General features: G+C 46.9%; 1 protein-coding gene across 2 annotated transcripts in view; it reads left to right on the forward strand.

The window, feature by feature from the left end:
• FAM120A (family with sequence similarity 120 member A) overlaps window positions 1–23,925 on the forward strand; it is a 401,275-nt gene that overhangs the window by 180,120 nt on the left and 197,230 nt on the right. For both annotated transcript variants that reach the window (XM_078661614.1, XM_078661613.1), the window contains exon 6: window positions 13,507–13,604. In XM_078661614.1, coding sequence (XP_078517740.1) covers window positions 13,507–13,604 — 98 coding nt within the window. The remainder of the gene's footprint in view (window positions 1–13,506; window positions 13,605–23,925) is intronic.

A 23,925-nucleotide genomic window follows, 5' to 3' on the forward strand; every position in this document is an offset into this window, starting at 1 on the left:
ATGTTTGGCCCTGGGGATTGGGTACTTGGTGCCTGATGAAACACAAAGAGAGGCCACGCACCCCCTCTCCAATAACTTTTTCATGTCCCCAGGGAATGGGTTTCCCAGGACCTATTTGGGTTTGAGGCTGGGAGCAGTGTGCTCCCTCCCCCGAATATAATTTTTTGGAGACCGGGAGATGGGGTCTCTAGTGCCAATAATGGCTTGGGAAAGGTAGCGGGCCACAAACCCCTCCCCGAGCAGGAAGCTGGCTGCCTGCGTTCAACCCCATGCTGCAAAGCCAAAGGGCGTGCAAGGCTGGGGTTGACTGCCCGTGGAGGGTTGCTGCAGCTAATGACATGCAGCACAGGGCCAAAGACAGTGCTTCCTTTAATGCAAGGGGGATCTGCTTTATGTATGGTAATTCAATATTCGTTTACGTAAAAAAAAAACTCCTTGAAATTCACTGAAAAAGCAATGGTTAAAGTGATGGTACGGTTAGAATTGTAATTATATCTTAGTTAACATTCAAAATATACTTAGAAATTAACTGAAAAAAGCAAAGGTTAAAATGACTTTATAGTGAGGTGTGATAAGAACTGATTTCATTTTTAAAAAAAACACAAGTATCACATCCCGGGACAGAAAAGGTTAAAGTGAGGTTATAGGTAGATGAAAATTTCAGTGCCAAGGTCATGTTTTGAACGTAAAAAAAAGACTGAAATTTACCAGTTAGTTAGAAGACTTAAGCTAACTCTATCTTGCGCCCCGCAATGCACTGCTTACGACATGATTCCCTGTGTTCTGTAATGGCTACCTGCAACAATTTTCCTCATGTTGCAGGCAGCCAATCCGAGCCTTGCTCCAGCTTTTCAAAATAGCTGAAGAGTTAAAAAGCCTGCTGAGCCGATTCGAACGCTTATATTTTAAAAATGCTATTGATTGACTCTTTCGAGAGTCCGACTTACCAACCGTCGAGATATACAAATATTTTTGGAGCTTAATGTCCCTAAAACTACTTAGTGAACGGATTTACACCAGATCACAAAAAGCGAGCTTACAGGAGCAAGATCTAGTTTCCTGCCAAATTTGGCGTAATTTCGTTCAGTGGGTTTTGCAATATTGCGTTCCTAAAAAGTTTATGGAAAATGCCTGGGGATTTCCTGTTTCGGGGCCCCCATTTTTTCTTAGCCCCTTCTTGACTGATCACCCCACTACTTTCCAGGAAGGAGATTTAACAAACGACGCCAAAGTTGTTAGCAAACCAAAATGAGCTTCCTCTATGGAGAAGCAGACCTAACTATAAATACCAAGTGATGATCGGTGACATAGTTAGCTGAAAATGTCTTTAAAATGTTATAAATACCATTTTAAACTATACAAAAACACTGAAATTAACTAAAGTAACAAAAACATGCATACTGGCCTTGCACTGCTTATGACCTCACATATTACATCTCTTATGACATGTTCTATGATATCATTGATACCATCACTGATGACGTCTGAAATTCATTGTGCTTATGGCAAGTCTGCAAGTTAGTTACTTCAGTGACTCAGTATTCAAAGGATAACTTACTGGGGCACGGGGTGGTGGCAAGGAGAAAAGTGAGTAAAGGTAAAGGTCTTAAGAGTGGGGTGTAGATGTGGAGCAATGACAGTGACGCTCCAGATCTGCAATCGGGTAGTACTGGGCAGCTTCTCCCCTCCCTCCATTGCCTTGTATTGTTTTTAAGTCCTTCAGCGGGGTATGGTGAAGGAATGAGTGGTAAAGAGAAGAATTAAGAAATGCACTGGGAGGTGAATGCCGGGTGTTGGTTCGTGCTTGCAGCCATGCAGGCATTCCCTCCTATCGCTCTGTAGTCCTGCGGTCACCTCTGGGGGGGGGGACTGGCAGGGGGGGGAGGGGTCCAGTGCCAGTCCTATATTGTTTAATGATGAGGTTTCATTCTTGATACCCTAAACCAGGGGTCTCCAAACCGGTCCTGGAGGGCCGGATCCATGCCAGATTTTTAAAATAACTACTTGTATCTCAATGGGGATATCCCAAAAATCTGGCATGGATCCGGCCCTCCAGGACCGGTTTGGAGACCCCTGCCCTAAACCTTCTGTCCAGGTCACAGATTACCTCTTTCCATTCATCATCCGTCTAGTCTGTTTGCCGTAGTCCCTGCCATCTGTCGCGCAAAAGTGCTAATAAGGGTTTAGCGTGTGAGTGATTTGCTATCAAATTATAACAGCCAGAGAAAACTCCTTTAAATGTTTTAAGTATTGCAATATGGGGGAGTCTGGTATGGCCTCGGCGATGTGCCAAATGTATTGGGAAGGTATCCTCATTTTTAGGTCTCGCCTAGCGATGCAGCGCATGCGCTCCTCGCTTGGCGAGATCTATTGTCGATTTTTCTTTGGAAGCGGACAGGAGATGTGCACGCGTTGGACAGGAGATGTGCCCGCGTTGGACAGGAGATGTGCCTGCTTACGCGTCAGTTCCAGATCATCTCGGAAGCTTTCGGGGACCCTGAACGGTGTCAGCAGTAACTCGTGCATGGCACGCTTTCGCTTTCCCTCCCTCCCCCTGTCGGGCCTCTCCTTCCATTGTGTACCGGACAGGAGATTGTGAGCGGGCATATCGTCTCACGTCTCTTCCGCCTTGTTTAACTGAATATTGCAATTACATATATATATGCTGCCACAGTTTAGGTGACAAATGCAAAAACAACAATTGATGGACGAAATGTTGCACAATGGCAAAACATTCACCCCCAGTCACAGATCTGGGTTTAATCCATCGTTATTTTGTCATCACCTTGTGTGTTTTGCCACAGTTTAGGTGGCAGAATTTTTACCTTTGCAGCATGAAATAAAAAAATAACCGTTGCACCAGGTTGCCAGTGCCAGACTTATTACTTTTCCTACTGTTTATTTATAATATTCATCTCTGCTTGTAACACTGAAACCGAACCATGATGTTCGAGGCATGTGGGCTGCTGAATTCATATCTGTAGCATAGATCACCGCCTAGTGTTGGGTCCGGATGATTGCACATTGTTGTCCTGGAAGAGTCTTCGAAGTATCACGAGATAGGTGGCTCCTCCCCTGGACTACAGTGCGCATGGGCATCGACTCCATCCCCAGATTGTTTTTTTCCGCAATTGGGTTCGGATGCATATTTGATACCTCAAGATCGGAATTGTTAGAAACTTTCCTTTAGGCCCGAAGGCCTTTCCTTAGCGTCGGTATTGTCTCGCGTTCGGTGCCCAGCTCTGTTCCGGCTCAGTTCCCGAGTCGGACTCCCAGAGGAGTCGCGTGGCTCTTCGGTGCTCAAGGCCCAGTAGACGCAACCAGACTTTCGCCGAAACATCATGGAACGGAGCCCGTTCAAGAAATGTCCCGTGTGCGGTTCTAAGTATCCCCACATCGACGTCCACCCGGTGTGCAACAAGTGCCTGTCGCCGGATCACGATGAAGCCAACTGTATGGCTTGTTCCCGTTTTCGATCGAAGAAGACTATTCGACTTCGGCGCGTGGCGCGCCAGGAGGCCCGGAAGTCGGCACCGGTGGACATTTTCGAAGGGGAAGAAGCGGACGAGCAAGAAGTTCGAGTACCGCTTTTGACTCAGACAGAGGAGATCGACTACAACTACGACGCAGACGTCGAAGTCATCGATGCAGAAGAAGTCATCGACGATGTAGGAGACGACAATGAGGCCTATGGGGCCACGGAAGATAGCTCAGGCGAAGAGCTATGCCCCGATCGAACAATCACTGAGGCTTAGGTCGAGGGATCGCCACATGGCCTTACCCAAGACCTTACAACTGGATCCACGGTCTCGCCTACGGGCCCGACTACGGACACTTCTGCGGAGCCGCCATTGGTGAAACCGAAAGTGAAAGCTTCGGTCTCGACGAAACAGAAAGTGATAGAGACGCCATCGAAACAGAAGACGTCTGTCGCTCCGGTCGCCTCCTCGTCTTCCGACAGGTCGGGGCAGCCGAAGCCGAAGAAGGTTGTCGATCCGGTTAAGGCGCCCAAGGGCGTCGAACCAAAGTCGCTCAAGGGCGTCGAGCCCAAATCACTCAAGGGCATCGAGCCGAAGACTGGGGCACCGAAGCCAACTGTCAAGGCCACCGACTCGAAACCGTCTGCGCCAACGGCCGTCGTCACAGCCGGAGGACACGGCGATCCTAAGGATCCTGCACATCGACCGGAGAAGGCCAAAAGTTCTGCGCTCGAGTCTGCACCTGCTGGTAGACCTAGAACGCCTGTCGGGTCGACGAAACCGTCCGCCTCCTTCACGAAGCAGGTGTCGGACTCATTGCAACGCATCAAGAGCAAGGCTTCCGCGGTCGATCCGAAGGATTCTTCCACCCCGAAGCCCGCTGCCATAAAGCCGAAGTCCTTGACGCCAATCCAGTTCACGCTGCCGCCGAAAGTGGCGCCGAAGGCGTTCGCACCAAGAACAGTCGCCGACGCGCCCATCAAGGTGTCCGCGGGGTCGAAGCCTCGACAACCCCTGATGGAGGAGCAGTCGGAACACTTTAATCGATGCCGACACCAGTAAACTTTCAATCTACAAGAGATAGATCACGCCGGCTCAGCCTATGGAGTCCTACATCATTCCCTTGAAGCGCAAAAAGCCTTCTACGGATTCCCCGGTTCTGGTGGAGCCGATTGATACACGCCCTCGGACCATTGCTCCATCCTCACCCGCTTATTCAGATGTGGAGGCTGGGGAGGGGGATGATGTGGAGTACAACTTCCCTGCCAACACTGATCCTGAGGATCACCAAGACTCATGGGCAGATGCAGGGGACCCTGATGATCCGCATACTGCCCAGGACACTCAAGTGTACAATGTTAAACCCTCCCCTACTGAGGATTCTGCGGCATTCAATGCTCTCATTGAGAGGACGGCTAGAAATCATGACGTCCAGCTGCATGCTGACCCTGTTGAGGTGGACTTCCTGTTTGATACCTTTTCCTCCTCTGAAAAGACTGTCAAGACTCTGCCAATGCTAAAGGGGGTTCTGAAACATGCTGCGGACATTTTTAAGGAACCCACACGTGCCAGCGTTATAAACCCCAGGATTGAGAAAAAGTATAAGCCGGCACCTGGCGACCCTACCTACATCAGGGGCCAGTTGCCGTTGGACTCTTTGATTGTTTTTAATGCCCGGAAGAGGGCAAATTCTCAAACCACTGGTAATGCTCCTCCCCCTGATAAGGAATCAAAAGTGCTAGAAGCATCAGGGAAGAGGGTGGCGGCTCAAGCGGCCAATATCTGGCGTATTTCAAACACTCAGGCACTCCTGGCCAGATATGACAGGGCACACTATGATACACTTGAGACCCTGCTACAGCACTTGCCCGATGAGTATAAAGAGGCAGCGGAGATGCTCATTCAGGAAGGGAAGCTCATCTCAAATGCTTCTATTAAATGTGCACTGGACGCAGCGGACACCGCGGCCAGGGCAATTAACACAAGTGTGATGCTGCGGCGTCAGGCCTGGCTCAGGATCTCTGGGTTCAAACCGGAGATACAAACCACCATCCTCAATCAGCCTGTCAACCCTGATCACTTATTTGGCCCTGAGGTGGATACCACCCTGGAAAAAATAAAGAAAGACACCGAGACTGCGAAGTCCATGGAGGCTCTCCAGTCCCAGCAGTTCAGGGGTAGTACTTTTCGTCGCTCAAGCAATAGAGGTGTTTCCAGAGGCCAGCTGTCCCAGCAAACACAGTGTACAATAAAGGTGGAGCGCAAACCTCTTACAACAAGCAGAATAGGGGCGGCTATCGTGGCAACAGCACCAAGGGCAGAGGTCGTGGAAACAACAACTCCCGATCCTCCGCCGCCAACAAACAGTGACGCCTTGTCACTGCCCCTCCGACCATACAACACTTGTCGGGGGGGAGACTCCAACAGTTCCTGCCAGTCTGGAAATCCATCACCACAGACAGGTGGGTCAGAAAACTTATCCAGTACGGTTATTGTCTGGAGTTAACGTCCACTCCACCCAACATCCCACCAAGGCACCGTCCTATGTCAACAGAGCATTTGCACTTATTGCAGCAGGAGGTGCTCGTCATGCTGCAAAAAGGGGCAATAGAGCTCGTGCCGGTGGAGGACAGAGGCTCCGGAGTGTACTCCCTGTACTTCCTGATCCCGAAAAAGGACGGGTCCCTCAGACCCATACTGGATCTCAGACCCCTAAATCAGTACATTCTCTCAGAACACTTTCACATGCTCACGCTGCAGCAGGTTCTTCCGTTGCTCAATCAGGGAGACTTCCTCGCAACATTAGATCTCAAGGATGCATATTTTCACATTCCACTACATCCGTCACACAGAAAATACCTCAGATTCAGAATCAGCATTATCAATTCAAGGTCCTCCCTTTCGGAGTGACCACAGCGCCCAGGGTCTTCACAAAATGCCTGGCGACAGTGGCTGCGCACCTCAGGAGGCAGAACGTTCACGTCTACCCTTATCTGGACGATTGGCTTGTCCAAGCAAAGTCGGCCCAGCAGTGCGCTGCCAACATGTCCCACACCATTCACCTTCTTCACGCTCTGGGATTCTCACTAAATTATCCGAAGTCGCACATTCAGCCAGCCAATGTGCGGCAGTATCTGAGCGCGACAATAGATACTCTGGCAGCCACAGCTCAGCCAAATTCTGTGAGGATCAACAGCATTCAGTCGCTGATCCAGAAATTCAGACCGCAAAACTTGCTTCCAGCACGAGTGTTCATGCAGTTGATAGGCATGATGGCCTCCTGCATCTTCATAGTCCCGCATGCCAGACTACATATGCGTCCGCTTCAGGAGTGCTTGGCACATCAGTGGAATCAGGCTCAAGGACAGTTGAAAGACCTAGTGTTGGTGACCGGTCGGGCATACAACTCTCTGCATTGGTGGAATCCACACAACCTTTGCAAGGACCGACCGTTCCAAGAGCCTGTGCCACAGATTATTCTGACAACGGACACATCTCTCCAGGGATGGGGAGCTCATGTACTCCACTACACGGTGCAGGGACTATGGACAACGCAGCAACAGAAGATGCACATCAACTACCTAGAACTGATGGCAATCTTCATGGCAATAAAGGCATTCAAGGTACATCTGTGCAACAAAGTCGTGTTGATCCGGACGGACAACATGACAGCCATATACTATATTCAAAAGCAGGGAGGTACACACTCTCCACAGTTGTCTCATCTGGCTCAGAGCATGTGGAAGTGGGCCATTCAGAGGAACATCTTCCTCATGGCGGAACACCTCCCGGGCAAGGACAATCAGATGGCGGATCTGCTCAGCAGGTACAGCCACCAAATGCACGAGTGGGAGATACATCCATCAGTACTCCGCCCGTACTTCCAGCAGTGGGGTCATCCAGAGATAGACCTATTCGCCACAAGGGAAAACGCAAAATGACAACGCTTTGCCGCCAGGTTCCCGCACCCACAGTCGCAGGGCAATGCGATATGGATGAACTGGTCAGGCAGATTTGCGTACGCTTTTCCCCCAGCAACTCTCATACCGCTGGTGGCAAGAAAGCTAAAGCAACACTCGATGACACTCATCCTGGTTGCTCCAACGTGGGCACGCCAACCATGGTACACCACGTTTCTAGAACTCTCCGTGGTACAGCATCAAAGGCTGCACCTCACACCCAGGCTTTTGAAGCAGAGCCATGGCGACATTCAGCACCCAGATCCGCAACAGCTTAACCTGGCGATCTGGCTCCTGAAGTCTTAGAATTTGGCTACCTTAACTTGCCTCCTGACTGCATGGATATCATACGGGAGGCAAGGAAGCCCACCACCAGAGCATGCTATGCAGCAAAATGGAAGCGGTTTGTCATTTACTGTGCAGAACACAACATCAACCCGCTAGATGCATCTACTCACAACATCATTTGTTATTTGTTACATCTTTACAAATGCAATCTGGCATATGCTTCCATTTGGATACACTTATCCGCCATAGCGGCTTATCTCCAGAACAGGCAGCATCTCTCCGTTCTCAGAGTGCCTGCCATTAAAGCCTTTCTAGAAGGACTGAAACGAGTCATTCCTCCCAGAACACCGCCAGCTCCGGTATGAAACCTTAATGTGGTCCTCACCAGACTGATGGGTCCACCTTTTGAGCCTCTGCATTCATGCGAAATCCAGTTCTTAACATGGAAAGTGGCTTTCCTTATAGCCATTACGTCACTGCGACGTTAGTGAGCTCCAGGCGCTCACCGTGCAAGAGCCCACAGATTTACTCCAACAGGGTGGTGCTGTGCACTAACCCTAAGTTTCTTCCTAAGGTGGTTTCACAGTTCCATGTCAATCAGACTATTGAACTGCCTGTGTTCTTTCAAAACCCAGAGACTGTGGCCGAAAGAATGCTCCACACTCTTGACGTCAAACGAGCTTTGATGTACTACATCGATAGGACCAAAGATTTTAGAAAGACGAAACAACTCTTTGTTGCCTTTTCTGCCCAACACAAAGGCAACCCCATTTCCAAAGCAGGTATAGCCAGGTGGATCGTTAGGTGTATTCAAATTTGCTATCAGAAAGCTAAGCGCACTTTAACGGTCCCCCCAAGAGCCCACTCCACCCACAAGTTGGGGGCCTCCATGGCTTTCCTTGGTAATATCCCTTTGGAAGACATTTGTAGAGCAGCCACATGGTCTACCCCACACACATTTACTAAACACTACTGTGTAGATGTGCACTCCAAGCAGCTGTAGGGCAGGCTGTTCTAAAAACACATTTTCAAACATCTGCAGCTGGCACAGGCGGCCGCCGATAATGGAGGTACTGCTATCTATTCTATGCTACAGATATGAATTCAGCAGCCCACATGCCTCAAACTGAATATGCTACTTACCAGTATGCATCTGTTCTTGGCATGTAGGGCTGCTGACATTCATATCGCTCGCCCTCCTCCCCGGCGCCTGTAGCGGCTGCAGACTTTATACTTACTCTTAGCATGGTCATCGCTCACACTGTTACTCTCCATCTTCACCACAATGGCTAAAAACAATCTGGGGATGGAGTCGATGCCCATGCGCACTGTAGTCCAGGGGAGGAGCCACCTATCGTGATACTTCGAAGACTCTTCCAGGACAACAATGTGCAATCATCCGGACCCAACACTAGGCGGCGATCTATGTTACAGATATGCTACAGATATGAATGTCAGCAGCCCTACATGCCAAGAACAGATGCATACTGGTAAGTAGCATATTCATTAAAAGAGAGCTACTCATGACCCAGACGGAGCTTCAAGGCGCTGAACATGCTGTGTTGCCCTTTCAAAAAGCTGCACGCAGCCAAATTCCAGTACCACAAAGTGTCTCTACTCCCCTTATAATATACTCCCACACAACCCTGGGCATCTTTTTTCTCAAGTCTTCCTCTTCCTGGGTATACATCTGCAATCAGCGCCTGTCCTCGCCTCTGCTTACATGCCCTTTATTGTAGGTTGCGACTTCTTGACACACATGCATAATGCAAACTAACGACAGGTCATAGAATAAAAGAAAGGGAATGTCCGAAGGCGTCACACGATGCAAAGCCGCTTCGCAGTGTTGAATGTTCACCCACCTTTATTACGGCATAAGGGTCAGTAAACAACCACTTCCAACACGTCTGCCTCGACAGCACGTAGGGCCGAAATACCTGCCTTTACAAACTGACTCAAGTAGCTGCCTGTGGGTGCCACAGGTACAACAGCTCTGTCAGCTGATCAACACCTGACTGTCTTGAGTCACAAGTATTCTCTCTGACCCACAGGTGCCTTGGGATGTTCATCAGGTATCAGCAGAGGCTGCAGTCACCTGCCTCCCCTTGCTGAGCTCTGAACAGCTTACTTCACCTGTGCCCCCCCCCCCTCTTGTGTACTCCGTACTCCACACCGCAGAGCACGATGCACACAGGAATAATAGGGTACATTGATTCAACTGAGCACTGCCTCATCCTACCTCTAGTATCTTTGGGCACTGCCCTTACTAACCCTAGGCTCTGCCTGTACTCCTCTGCGTCAGAATCAGCAGGGTTACGACCCCAGAGTGTCCTGGTGGACGTCTCTCTCCTCTCTAACTACACCTATAAACTGTACTGTAAATGACATAGACTGCTCTCTGGTAACTAGGGACTTTCTTACCTGATTTGGGAGGTCTCTCAACCCAGTCGTTTCGTCTCGCTTATCCTACCATCCCAGATATCTCTGCCCCTGCAACCCCTCAGTTTGCCCCTGCCCTCGCGGTCTCGCTCCCTCCTGCATCCCGCCATGACTGCTACTGTTTTTATCCCTCTCTGTGGAAGTGTCTCTGCTCTGAGTTACTGGTCTCGGTCACCTGACTCCCAGACCGGCCCGCCCTGCCGTCATGCAGTAGGGGCACCCGGAATGGCACTGGCATCAGACAGGGAGTTGAACAATGTGCTGAGACAGCGGCAAATCTCTGGAGTCTCCGTCGCAGTCTCCAGTGCCTGCACGCAGATGTGTGGTAGTTTTCTCACCTGAACTCCGCACATGACCCTCTCCCCAGCGCCCCTTCCTGCTCCCTAAGCTTCTTGCAACAACACAAGTGACACCCACTCAGTACACAGCTGAGCTGGCAAGTGGACCCGCTTAAAGCCAGTCCTAGCTTTGTAGTAAAATGTGCTGTGCATACTGGGACCATTGGAGTTGCAGCTACGACAAACTGGGATTCCCAAAAACAAGATAGATGCTTCCTAAACCGGAGCAACTGCCTGGTAGTGTCATAGGCTCCAAAACGCTCCAGTTCCCTAAGTACATGCGTGAGTAGCTGGCTTTTTTGTGCATTTTATATAGCGCCAACTCGACCCACTGTAGATGAGCAACATTTTTAGGCACAGGGAGATCAAGCGATTTGTGCAGAATCACAGGATGCTTGAGCCTCCCGCCACACTCGATCCAGTTCTTCTCCATCTTCAAGGTGGGCCACTCTAGCCGTTCAGCACATTGTCTCCCTGCAATCTGGCAGTGTTTTATGTATTCAGGTACTTGTTCCGCATGCGTACAGCGTTCACCAGAATTGTGTGTCCAGAACGCAAAGCAAATAAATAAATGAACTGGGTGAGGTATTCAAGGAAACTTGGAAGCTCTTTGTGGCTTGGGGCCACTTGGGCATCTATGCAGGCTCTCAACTATGAATCAAGGCATACTTCTCAGCAGGAGAGAGTGGCCAGCTATGCCCGTGTAGACCGGGGGAAACCGAGAAGAAAACGTACATTTAATGATCGAAAAGTGACTCCAATTACTAAACGAGACCGATGCCATTTCAGACACATCTGTTAATAAATCCATGACTACAAGTCCCAGAATGTCAAGAAATAAAAGCTTGGCCTGGATGAACTACTCATACTGGGGGCATTAAGCATTCAGTGGCACATGGGACCCAACCACAAAGATGGGGAGACCAGCGAACTCTCAACTATCAAGAGTGAGAACAAGCATTTGCAATGCAGTAGGTCTCACATTTACACAATGTTGAGCTATTGGCATTGTAAATGACAATGCATTTTTTATGTTTTGGTTTTTAAAACATAAATAAAAGGCATTGCCATTTACAATGCCAATAGCTTAAACTCGCTTAAATGCAAGACCTATTTCATTGCAGATGTTTGTTGAGTCTGCGATAGGTGGCACTCATCCTGCAATGTACTGAAGGGCTTTAGTGTCCCCTATAACAGGAGCAGGTTGAATGCCTATATCCCTTGTCTCTGCCATTTATTTATTTATAAACCTCCCAAACTATGGGTCGATTACCTATCAGGATTTTGTCTATTTGGGTCCTTGTTGTGTATGTAAGCAAAGCTTTGGGTAATCTGTGTGAACACAGCAAAGACTGGTTGGTTGCAGTCACCATTGGGCTTTTGACCTGGAGCCAGGTTGAGTTCTGGCCATAAAGCAGTTGGAGGTCAGGACCACGGGGCATTATCTCTCATTCAATATTTGCCCACACAGGGGGGCCCTTGCATTTAGGGCAAAAGTAAATATGCAGTTATAGGTGGTGGGCCATGGCGTAGTGTTCCACATTCAGAAGCTACATCCTGCTACAAAGTCTGAGAGCTATCATTTTGGATATCCTCATTCAAGGTTTCAAGGTTCCCCATATAAAATTCATATACAAAAATGGGTAATCTGTGTGAACACAGCAAAGACTGGTTGGTTGCAGTCACCATTGGGCTTTTGACCTGGAGCCAGGTTGAGTTCTGGCCGTAAAGCAGTTGGAGGTCAGGACCACGGGGCATTATCTCTCATTCAATATTTGCCCACACAGGGGGGCCCTTGCATTTAGGGCAAAAGTAAATATGCAGTTATAGGTGGTGGGCCATGGCGTAGTGTTCCACATTCAGAAGCTACATCCTGCTACAAAGTCTGAGAGCTATCATTTTGGATATCCTCATTCAAGGTTTCAAGGTTCCCCATATAAAATTCATATACAAAAATTCACTATCACCTTGCTTGTCTCGCAGGACTTATGTTTGAACAGTAAGTGGGAACATCTCCAGTATACAGATATATTTAGGGATTAGAACCATCTTTGCCACCTGCATTGTGCCCAGTATGGACAGATTCACTTGGGACCATTTAGCATAGTCCACCTTGATTTTGGCAGAGCGGGTTGCTATTGTCTGACACCATTCTGTCTTGGCTTCTGTTTACGTATACCCCAAATACGTAAGGCGTTCAGGTCACTAGTGGAACCTGTTGGCCCCAACGGCAACCCTTATCCTCATCCGGAACAGCGGCAAAACCTCACCCTTATCCCAACTAATCTTGTATCCCGAAATGTTAGTGTGGAATAGTGGACCTCAAGTGGAGGAGCGAGATGGCTAGGTCCGTCAGTTGTCTTCTGCATAAAGAAGGATTCCTAATTGTGAATTTTGCTGAATAGCTACTATTAGTGATTCTAGTGACAGCAGGAACAGCAGTTGCGAGAGAGGGCAGCCCTGATGTGTATCATGCATCAATGAGAAGGAGTCCAACCAGAACCCGCCACAGTTGACCTGTCAGATATCGAGTTGTGTGTACTGCTGATTGTTCTCTCTGCATTGATAGTGGATAGCTTTCAAGCCTCAGTGAGGTTAGGCCTGGCTGTGTGATTTCTGTTGATCTGTCTGACAGTCATCGAGCATTGTATGATTATTATTACTTTATGCATGGTCCTAGGAATATTGCTGTCAATACATCACAATATTTACTCTAGCTTGTTTACCTTAAAAATTATAACTGCATGTAGCACCTCCTGCTAGAAGTATTACAGAAAAGTGCTATAAGTGGAGTTGGGTTCTCTATTTACTACAGCTTTTCTAGCCTAATTTGTTCTCCTGACCTTTATTCGAATGTGGTTATAGTGTAAACCCTTTAGCTAAAAAATACGCAATTCATGATCTGTCAATTTATCAAATGTACACCGTATTGTTTCATTATATTTGATGTACACATATGCCTTTTTATTTTTCACATATCCAACCCATCTGCAAATGGATCAGCTCGAACTAATCATTTTGGCGTCCCAGTTGGAGTGACCCACTTCCTCCCTTCTCAGATGCCTAACATTCCACATACGAATATTCATGGAAAACCAATGGCAAGTATAATCTGCACTTAATGTTTAATGTATTTTTCTTCATCACAGTTCAGTCCTTCGCAACCCAATATATGGACAATGTGTTATTGTCTCCAGTCACTGACAGGGCAACATATACCAATGCTTGACCCCACAATTTGATCCTCTGGATCTCTTGTGTGTGGTCAGACAAGTGATTTATGGTTTTGGATGAGTTCAGGTTGACAGGTCATAAATCCAGTGTAGTGTATTGGGAAATTTGGAAAGCCGCTGAAAGCGGATTGCTGCTGGTTTAGGCCAACTGCCTTTTGGTCGCCCATGGGCTGGATTGAACCCTACTACTATGATATATGTCCAACATCAACACTTCATAAAGTTACTACAGCTGAGTGCTAGACCTCCATCAGCTTCGTTGACCAGCTGGCACAACACGCTGAACAAGAAATCGACAGATTTGTAGCATTTTTCCTCCAAATATATGATGTCATTCAGTCTTTCTCCGATAGGAATGTATCACTTCCAAGGCATGACGAAAATCTAATCATGTGATCAGAAAGGAGTCGGACAATATTTGTGTTTTTTCTCAAACTATGTGGGCTTCAAAAGAACAGCTCCTTCGTATCCCAATGCTCCTCTTGGACAGAGAAACATTGCAATGTGAAGGAGAAGTGTGAAATTGAATCAGGACATTGTGGTAGAAGGGGAGGGACTAGGAACAATCCTAGTCCATCCGTCTAATCCTGTTCTCCTTGTTTGTTTCTTACTTTAGTGCAGTGTTAGTGGTGGTGGTTGTGAGGAGTTGGACTGCTCCTTCCGCCCTCTCTCCCACCTTCCTCCCTCTTTACCCTCAAGTGGGTTTGAGCTGGTGGGCATAACAAGGGATGTGTGGGGGTAGGAATAACCACCCTTAGCCCCTCCTGTATCCCACCCACCAGGGAGGGGTTAGTGAATCCCTACTAAGCACTTCTAATGTGTGTAATATTACTAGTGGTGTCACACGTACATTAATGTGGGCCCAAATCACCAGTCTGCCAAGTCAAGCGCCACAAAGAATCAAGGAAAAAGTCCCCCTGGCGTTTAAGGGGTTTAAACAGATCACAGCTTGTTTCTCTATTGCTTTTGGCTACCTCCTTGCTCTCCAGTTTAGGCACAGTGCTCATTCCATCCAAGGGAGTTCATCTCCACCTAGTTTGATGAAACGTATGCCTGTTTTAGAATCGTAGATTTGATGCTTTTTCTCAGATGTTAATGCCTACTCAGGAGAACAATTTGCTGTTCTTGTTCAGTTGGAAATACACATCACGAATGGTGTTTTCATTTAGATATGTTACTATGATACTTTAAATATCATTAGCTTCATTTAAAAAAAAAAAGGTTGCTTACTTGAGCTAAATGATCTTAATGAAAGATTCTTTTCATGAATTCTGACAAGATCTACGATGGTGACTTAGGAATGCAGGAAGAACATCATGAGTTTTTGTTTTGCTTGTTCATGGGTAAATTTTAGTTCTATATATTTTTTTCAGTTTCACTGGGTTTGTGCCAGTAACACTACCCACCCCACCCTCCGCTAGAAATAATCACAACCCTCGTCAGGTTGAACCCTCAGAGTCACTAAATTAACCTGAGCTCAAGCCCCTGTATCTATGGCACTGAACACAGGCTTAACTTAGTGCAGTGTGTAAATTTACGCAATACCAAGATAATCAAGCAAATACCAAATCAAATTATGTGACACCAAAATGCCAAAAATACAGTGGCTGCAGTGTTTTAATTATAAATAGCACCAAAAAGCACAAAGCGCCAATCATAGTCCATGTTTGTGGTAGACTGGAACCTGGTCACAATGTGAGGCTGACTGTGATGCAGCGCAGTTCAGGTACACCAACTAGGTTTGTGCTGGTCAAAGATTTCACCTTCCAGGGTGTCCTTCTCTTCAGGATTTGACTTCTGCCAGAAAATCTCTTCAGAGATCTGCTTCAGACCCCTCTACCCCTCTAGTGAAGGTAACGCATACTTTGAAAAAGCCTTCTTCAGCCCCATCGACGGACAGGTCATCGACCGTGGTACCGACGACGAGGAAAAGACCTTCTCTGACTGTCGGAGTGACTTTGTCTACGACATCCGTTGCCACCTTTTCGGTCTTGTCTGCATCTATTTCGTCGTCGACATGCCACGCTACTTTGTCGTTGACGATTAAGATAATGAGGAAGTCTTCGTCGTCAACGAAGATTGCGATTATGACCAGCCCGTCGACAAAGATTACTATGACGACCAGTCCATCAATGAAGATGACGACGATTACTTTGTTGACGGTGTTGCCAGTGTCAACGACATGTCTATCGTCGACCACCTCTACAACGACAGTTCGTCGACGAATGTTTTACCATCTACACTGGTTACTGGGACTTTGACAATGCCCGTCGATGTTTCATCGACGATGGTATGTGTTTCGACGACAACCTAGTCGACAACACCAAAATATAAATCAACAATTATTTTTGCATAACAAAACTGAAAAAGAGAGGTTAACACTTTCTTTAACATCTCCCAGTAGGGACCAAGCATTATTGCCAACTCATCTTTTAGATGATGAAGATGACTCAGATGTAGACAGCATGTTTTGGGCGGCTCAAAGCCCATCTGAGTTAAATGTCAAATATCAAGAGGACTCTGTTGACGAATAGTTCTTTGATGAACAAATGTACTATCCTGAACAACGACATCAACAGCCGCCAGAGATGGTTTGTCTTCCTTCTGCTCTGCTAATGGACTTGCAATTTATGCTTTTTGACTACAAGAAGAGGTCCTTACGCCCGCACTGTCTCCTGCACCAGTGCTTTCTCTCCCCACTGTGGTGCAAGTTCATACTCCATCCCTTCCAATACCTCAAGTGCCAGTACAGCTCCTTCCATCTTCAGACAAAGATGAGGAAGACCAACAGGAGGAAGGGGAAATCCAGGACACACCATCACGTCCAGACGAGTGGGACGATTATATTATCCCTCCACCAGCGTCTCCATCTCCTCCTCAAGTGGATTCTCTTCCAGAGGATATTGGAGTATTTCATAACCTCCTGGAAAGAGCAGCTAGACGTTTTGAGCTTCCAATGCCTTCTCACCAACAAGATTGCTTCTTTTACAATTTTAAGGAACCCTTTAATAAATCAGTCAGGTCTATGCCAATTATTTACTTTATTTGGTATCCAGGCATTAGAATGAAATCCCTGCCACAGTTCCTCCAGTCTTACCAAGTCTTGACAAAAGTACAAAGCCCCTGATGATGCTCCAGCCTGTCTTACAGGTCACCCCAGACCTGATTCTGTAATTGCCCAGGCGGCACAACGCAGATCAAAGAACCCTTCGGCTCCACTTTCAGCGCCTCCAGATAAGGAGGGTAGGAGACTGGACAATATCGGCAAACGATTTTCCACCATGTCCGCTTTGACAGTGAGATCGTCCAATTCCTTAGCGCTACTGGGGCGCTACAACAGAGCAATGTGGTCAGACATCGCCCCTTACCTCAATGATCTTCCTCAGGACATCAAAGAGGAAGCAAGGAAAGTTTCGCTTCAAAGATTGATTGTGCGATGGATATCACCTCCACTGGCTTCAGTCAGCTAGCTGAGGTTGCAGTTCTATGGCGCCAGGGATGGCTGAAGGCTACAAAATTTAGGCCTGAGGTCCAAACAAAGATACTAGATATGCTCTACGATGGACAAGATCTATTGGGGGGAAGCACATTGACAAAGCCATTCAGGGGATTAAAAAAACATCTGTAAAGGCATAGCTTTGGGCACCTTGCACTATAAAAGAACCCCTTTCGTGGTGCACGGGGTAAGTGACTGTCTACAACAAGTCTTCCATTTGAGGGAAAGCCGGAAGACAAAAAGATTCTGCAAGACATCCATGACCTGTTACTTCTGCCAGTTGCAACTTCTCTACTTCCTCCCAAGGTAGGAGGCAAAATATTTCACTATTTAGAAAGTTGGAAACCAATGACAACAGACCGCTGGGTCCTCCAACTAATTCAATTCGGCCGTTCTCTAGAATTTGTACAACCACCTCCACCAACGCCTCCTCAACTTTTGGCTCACAAGCATTTGCACCTGTTACAGTTGAAGAGAACAGCAATGATCCAAAAAGGAGCAATAGTGTGTGTCCCTTTTCATCAGAGAGGGAAAGATTTGTATTCCCGCTTCTTTTTAGTGTGCAATAAGAAAATCAAGTGGAGGCCAATTTTAGATTTACAAAATTTAAACAAATTCCTCAAGAAACAGTCATTCTGCATGGTCACCATTCAAGAGGTCTTGCAGCTTCTCAATGGAGGCGACTACATTGTATCCTTGGATCTCCAAGATGCCTATATCCATATACCAATTCACAAGAAACACAAAAAATGTCTAAGGTTCGCTTCGATCCGGCAGGCATGATCAGTTAGGAGTTTTACCTTTCGGGTTCAAGTTAGCCCCACACATTTTTACAAAGTGCCTAGCTCCAGTAGCGGCATATCTCAGACAACATAACCACCAAGTTTTCCCATATCACGACGACTGGCTCGTCAAAGCTCCTTCTCTCAACGCCGTGAAGAAGTCTTTCAAAGCCTGTTTGCAGCTTTTCAGCAAGTTGGGTCCCACACTAAACCCAGAGAAGTCAGTCCTGCAGCCTTCTCAACGCCTTATGTTCCTGGGAGCTATCCTGGATACGGTTCTGGAGAGGGCCTATCCAACTGAGGAAAGACAACGAAAACACTGGACCTTGGCAAATCGCATACGAAGAAGGAAGTCTTTTGCTGTGCCTGTACAAATCTCTATTAGACATGATGTCCTCTTGCATTCTTCTGATTCCACATTGCTGTCTGCACATGCATCCTCTTCAAGAAGCCTTGACCACACAGTGGATTCAGGTAGATGGGACTTTCAACAACATTATCCAGGTGACTCCACAAATGGTAGCCTGTCTAACTTGGTGGACTCCTCCTCTCATCATCTGTCTCAGGGATTACCTTTCCTTCCTCAAGCCTCTCTGGTGATAACCACAGACGCTTCTCTGGAAGGTTGGGGAACCTTCTACAGGAACTTCAAATAACTTCAAATAAGTGGCAAGTGGCCACTTTCTCAGCGGAGTCTACACGGTCTCCTTTGCTCTGTGCTTAGGCCTGTGTGCTCAAACAGTGCACCCCCGCCACCATTTTGTGTTCACAAGCCAGTGAGGCCAGCCCCCCTGCCCCCACCCCCCCCCCCCTAGCTACAGGGATTTTCTACATCAGAGGGTGCTTCTGTGAGCTGTATTTACTGGGGCCTGTGCACTTCGTTTTTTGGCCAGCAGGGGGAGTAAAGCTTTATTCAAACAGTATTGTTAGATTTCGAGTTAGTGAAGCCTTTACCTGCTGAAGTCCAAAGTTGTGGATTGAGCCTGTCTGTCTCCTAGGAGATTCTGAACAGGAGCAAGCAGATGCCCAAACCCCACCCCCAGGCCAGCAGACCATTGGCTATTCAGCTACCAGGCAAGTCTGAGCCCTCCTCTCACACCTGCCCAGGCCCCTGAAGGCCTTGCTGGGTGCACCCCAAATCATTCTCCTCCATCTTGTGAGTTGCAGCCCACATGTGCCCCAGATTGCTTTGAGCAGAGTCCAGGAAGTGGTAAGGAGACAGACTAGTGCTGTCTCTTCCCAAGACAAAAAGTTGTTTAAAAAACGATTTTCACTTTCTGTGTTTACTGTCTATGCCTGTGGTTGTTACAGTTAAAAATTGTAATTTTATCCTGCCTGTAATTGCATATTTCATCACCTGTGTTGTGTTTTAAATGTGTGGTTTTCCCTGCCCATGATTGCCTTCATTTAGTGTGTTGAATTGTGGGATTTGCAGTCCAACCTCTGTAGTTAGTCCCTCTAATTCCTTGGTGACAAATCTGTTTTCCCTCCAAATTTCTCCTTTGCTCTGTGCTTAGGCCTGTGTGCTCAAACAGTGCACCCCCCGCCACCATTTTGTGTTCACAAGCCAGTGAGGCCAGCCCCCCTGCCCCCACCCCCCCCCCCTAGCTACAGGGATTTTCTACATCAGAGGGTGCTTCTGTGAGCTGTATTTACTGGGGCCTGTGCACTTCGTTTTTTGGCCAGCAGGGGGAGTAAAGCTTTATTCAAACAGTATTGTTAGATTTCGAGTTAGTGAAGCCTTTACCTGCTGAAGTCCAAAGTTGTGGATTGAGCCTGTCTGTCTCCTAGGAGATTCTGAACAGGAGCAAGCAGATGCCCAAACCCCACCCCCAGGCCAGCAGACCATTGGCTATTCAGCTACCAGGCAAGTCTGAGCCCTCCTCTCACACCTGCCCAGGCCCCTGAAGGCCTTGCTGGGTGCACCCCAAATCATTCTCCTCCATCTTGTGAGTTGCAGCCCACATGTGCCCCAGATTGCTTTGAGCAGAGTCCAGGAAGTGGTAAGGAGACAGACTAGTGCTGTCTCTTCCCAAGACAAAAAGTTGTTTAAAAAACGATTTTCACTTTCTGTGTTTACTGTCTATGCCTGTGGTTGTTACAGTTAAAAATTGTAAATTTTATCCTGCCTGTAATTGCATATTTTATCACCTGTGTTGTGTTTTAAATGTGTGGTTTTCCCTGCCCATGATTGCCTTCATTTAGTGTGTTGAATTGTGGGATTTGCAGTCCAACCTCTGTAGTTAGTCCCTCTAATTCCTTGGTGACAAATCTGTTTTCCCTCCAAATTTCTCCTTTGCTCTGTGCTTAGGCCTGTGTGCTCAAACAGTGCACCCCCCGCCACCATTTTGTGTTCACAAGCCAGTGAGGCCAGCCCCCCTGCCCCCACCCCCCCCCCCTAGCTACAGGGATTTTCTACATCAGAGGGTGCTTCTGTGAGCTGTATTTACTGGGGCCTGTGCACTTCGTTTTTTGGCCAGCAGGGGGAGTAAAGCTTTATTCAAACAGTATTGTTAGATTTCGAGTTAGTGAAGCCTTTACCTGCTGAAGTCCAAAGTTGTGGATTGAGCCTGTCTGTCTCCTAGGAGATTCTGAACAGGAGCAAGCAGCTTCCAACTCCCTGGCCAGCAAACCTTGTCTGAGGTTGCTGGGACCTTATATGGTGTGCTGGTGGTTGGCACATGTGTACACTGATTGGTGGTTGTATCTGGTGTTTCTATTGGGATAGGGTTAATGTCCTCATTGGTTGGGTATTTGAGGGTTCTGACTGGTTTCTCGGTCTGTGATTCAATCATTGCAGGGTTGGGGCTAGGGTTCGGATTTCTATAGGAAGTAGGGACTAGGGCTTCCTATGTTATTGGTTGTTGGGAGTAGGGTGGGACTAGGGCTAGTGCTAGACCTTCTATTGGAAGTAGCTATTTAGTGCTTCTGGTGTGATTGGTTGTTGGACCAGGTGTGGGACTAAGAGTAGGGTTAGTCTTGCTATTGGAAGTAGGGACTAGGGCTACCTGTACCATTGGCTGCTTGGACTTGGATTGGGACTAGTGGTAGGGCTAGGGCCTTTACTGGATGTAGAGATCAGGGTTTTTGAACTGATTGGGTGCTTGGACTAGGGTTAAGATTGGCTGCAAGGTCCTGGTCTCCTATTGGTTCTAGAAGTTAGGGCTAATGTTGTGATTGGATAATGCTAGGGCTAGGGTTCCCATTGGCTGAAGGGGTCACCTGATTACTAGGGCTACAAAAAAGGCCAGGCTTAGGGCGTCTCAGCCCGGGCGTCGAGGCTAAGGGTGGAGAGGACAAGGGTCGTTGCCTGTTTGGGCCTGTTCGAGACTGATCGGGACTAGGGACAGAAATGCTGCCCTTTTTCTCATAAAAAACAAACCCCTTCACTCTTTTATCCCTCCACTATCCTTTTTTTCTATAAAAATTAACAGACTAACATGTTCACTTCTCAAATTCCATGTTCCATATTCAACAATACTAATATACTGCCCAAATAACTGAATAACATATCTACTACTCAAATTACTTCATATTTATACTATACTAATTTTCAACACTAATCCTTTATGGGTTCCGGAGTGGCGTGCTACTCGCCAAAAAACGCTTCAACACCCATCAGGGGTAACAAGTGCTATATGAATGCAAATCTTTCTTCTCCTTTTATCCATCCGCTATCCTTCTCACTCCAAGTAACAGACTAATATACACCATTGAAATTACCTCCTATTTCATCTATCCTTCTGCTATAATTCCAAATCCAATTAACTGACTAACCTAATCACCACTTAAAATGTACTTGCATGTTTCACTATACTAATTCAACACTAATCCTCTGTGGGTCCCGGAGTAGCGTGCTACCCGCCAAAAAAGCGCTTCGACGCCTCGTCAGGGGTAGTAAGCGCTATATAAATGCAATTACAATACAATACAATACAATACACATAAATCTCTTAGAGCTAAGAGCAGTCTTTCTAGCTCTCCAAGCAGTCTCACCCAGGATTTGAAGTTCACTAGTGCTTGTCAGGACAGACAATACTACGACAATGCACTACCTAAACAAACAGGGAGGAACTCGATCTCTCTCCCTCTCGCACGAATCTCAACAGATTTGGAACTGGACAATTCAACACGGAATCTTGTTGAGAGCAGAGTACGTTCCAGGAAAAGAAAATGTAATAGCGGATTCTCTAAGCAGGTTAAGGACAACCTGCCACGAGTGGGAGTTGAACCAAAATACCCTGTACAAAATGTTCTCGCAGTGGGGCGAACCAGCGATAGACCTGTTAGCCTCGAGCTGCAATGCCAAAATTTCGCAAGCAGGCTTCCCCAACAGGGATCTCTGGGGAATGCGTTTTCAATAGCTTGGTCCAGCGTATTTGCCTACGCCTTTCTACCAATTCCTCTCCATCCCAGGGTTCTAAAGAAAATTAAAGTGTGAATCTCCTAAGGTGCATCCCTTCGAATCCTCTCCAGAGGAAGTCTTACCATATCTCCTCCACATAGCGAATTCAGGTCTGGCTCATACCTCGATCACGGTTCACTTGGCTGCAATTTCCCATTGTCGAAGATCTTCCGAAGGTTCTTCTTTGTGGTCAAACAGACTAATAAAACAATTTCTTAAAGGTCTTTTCAGGGCTTTTCCTCCTGTAAAATCTCCACCTCCAACGTGGCAACTTAACTTGGTACTTACCTTTTGAAGCACCTGTTTGAGCCAATACATAGAGCTGACTTAAAATTTCTTTCTTGGAATACTGCTCTTCGTTTGGCCCTTGGATCTGCAAGAAGAGTTAGCGAATTCCAAGCTTCCACGATAAAGAAACCTTTCATTCAGTTTAGGAACAACAGTGTTCCTTCGTACTAACCCAAAATGTATACCTGAAGTCCCTTCAGACTTCCATCTTAATGAATCAATCCTTTTTTCCAAATCCACAAATGGCAACTGAGCAAGCCTTATATTCCTTGGACTTGAAGCGTTGCCTTTTGTTTTATCTAGACAAAACAAAATCCTTATGCAAGTCTAATCAGCTTTTTGTGGAATACAGCTTACCCAGGAAAGGTTTTCCTTCGACAAAACAAAGCATATATAGATGGATCTCTAGTGCTATTCTCTTCTGTCACCAGCAGGCTGGTCAACCACTGCATTTAAGAGTTCATGCCCACTTAACTAGGGCAATATCTGCATCAATGGCGTGCCCCTAGCAGACATTTGTAGAGTAGCAACCTGGAAAACACCACATACATTCCCCAGGCATTATTGATTCCGAATTGATGAAGGATGCTGCGGTGGGACAGGCGGTGCTCAGACATCTATTTCAATAAGGTGAGCCTTCCTTCCATCCCACCAACCTTTCTAATGCACATTTCTCTGTTATTTTTGATACATTATGCCAATATTGGAGTCTACATTATGGCTGTTTTGTAATAATATGCATAATTGAATAATGTGCATGTAAGTTGTTGTATTTTAACCTCATGAAATAGTTATTAACTATTCGATTATGTATGGCTCATGTATATGACTAAATGTGCTCATTACTGCCATTTATTCTGATTCAAACATGTGAATCTATGAAAGATACCCTAATACTGCATAAGAAATGAGTTACCTACCTGTAACTACAGTTATCCAGTATTGGCATCTTTCAGAGATTAAAATTCGACCCCGCCCACCTCACTTGGAAGGGCTCACCTAATGCTCTCATTTATACCTCTGCTTGCGCACGGTGTTTACGAAAATCTGAGGGACTGGAGTTCTTTCCAGGAAGGTTCTAGAGGGTGGTGTCAGTTGATTCGTTGTCATCTTAAATTTGGTACTTTTTATATAAGGACTCCGTCCTGTTACCTTATATGTCTAATGTGACTTTACCATTATGTATGTACCGGGTACTCATCTCGACAACGGGGAATG

This window comes from Lissotriton helveticus, chromosome 9, assembly GCF_964261635.1.
Source record: "Lissotriton helveticus chromosome 9, aLisHel1.1, whole genome shotgun sequence".
In the NCBI taxonomy this organism is placed as follows: Eukaryota; Metazoa; Chordata; class Amphibia; order Caudata; family Salamandridae; genus Lissotriton; species Lissotriton helveticus.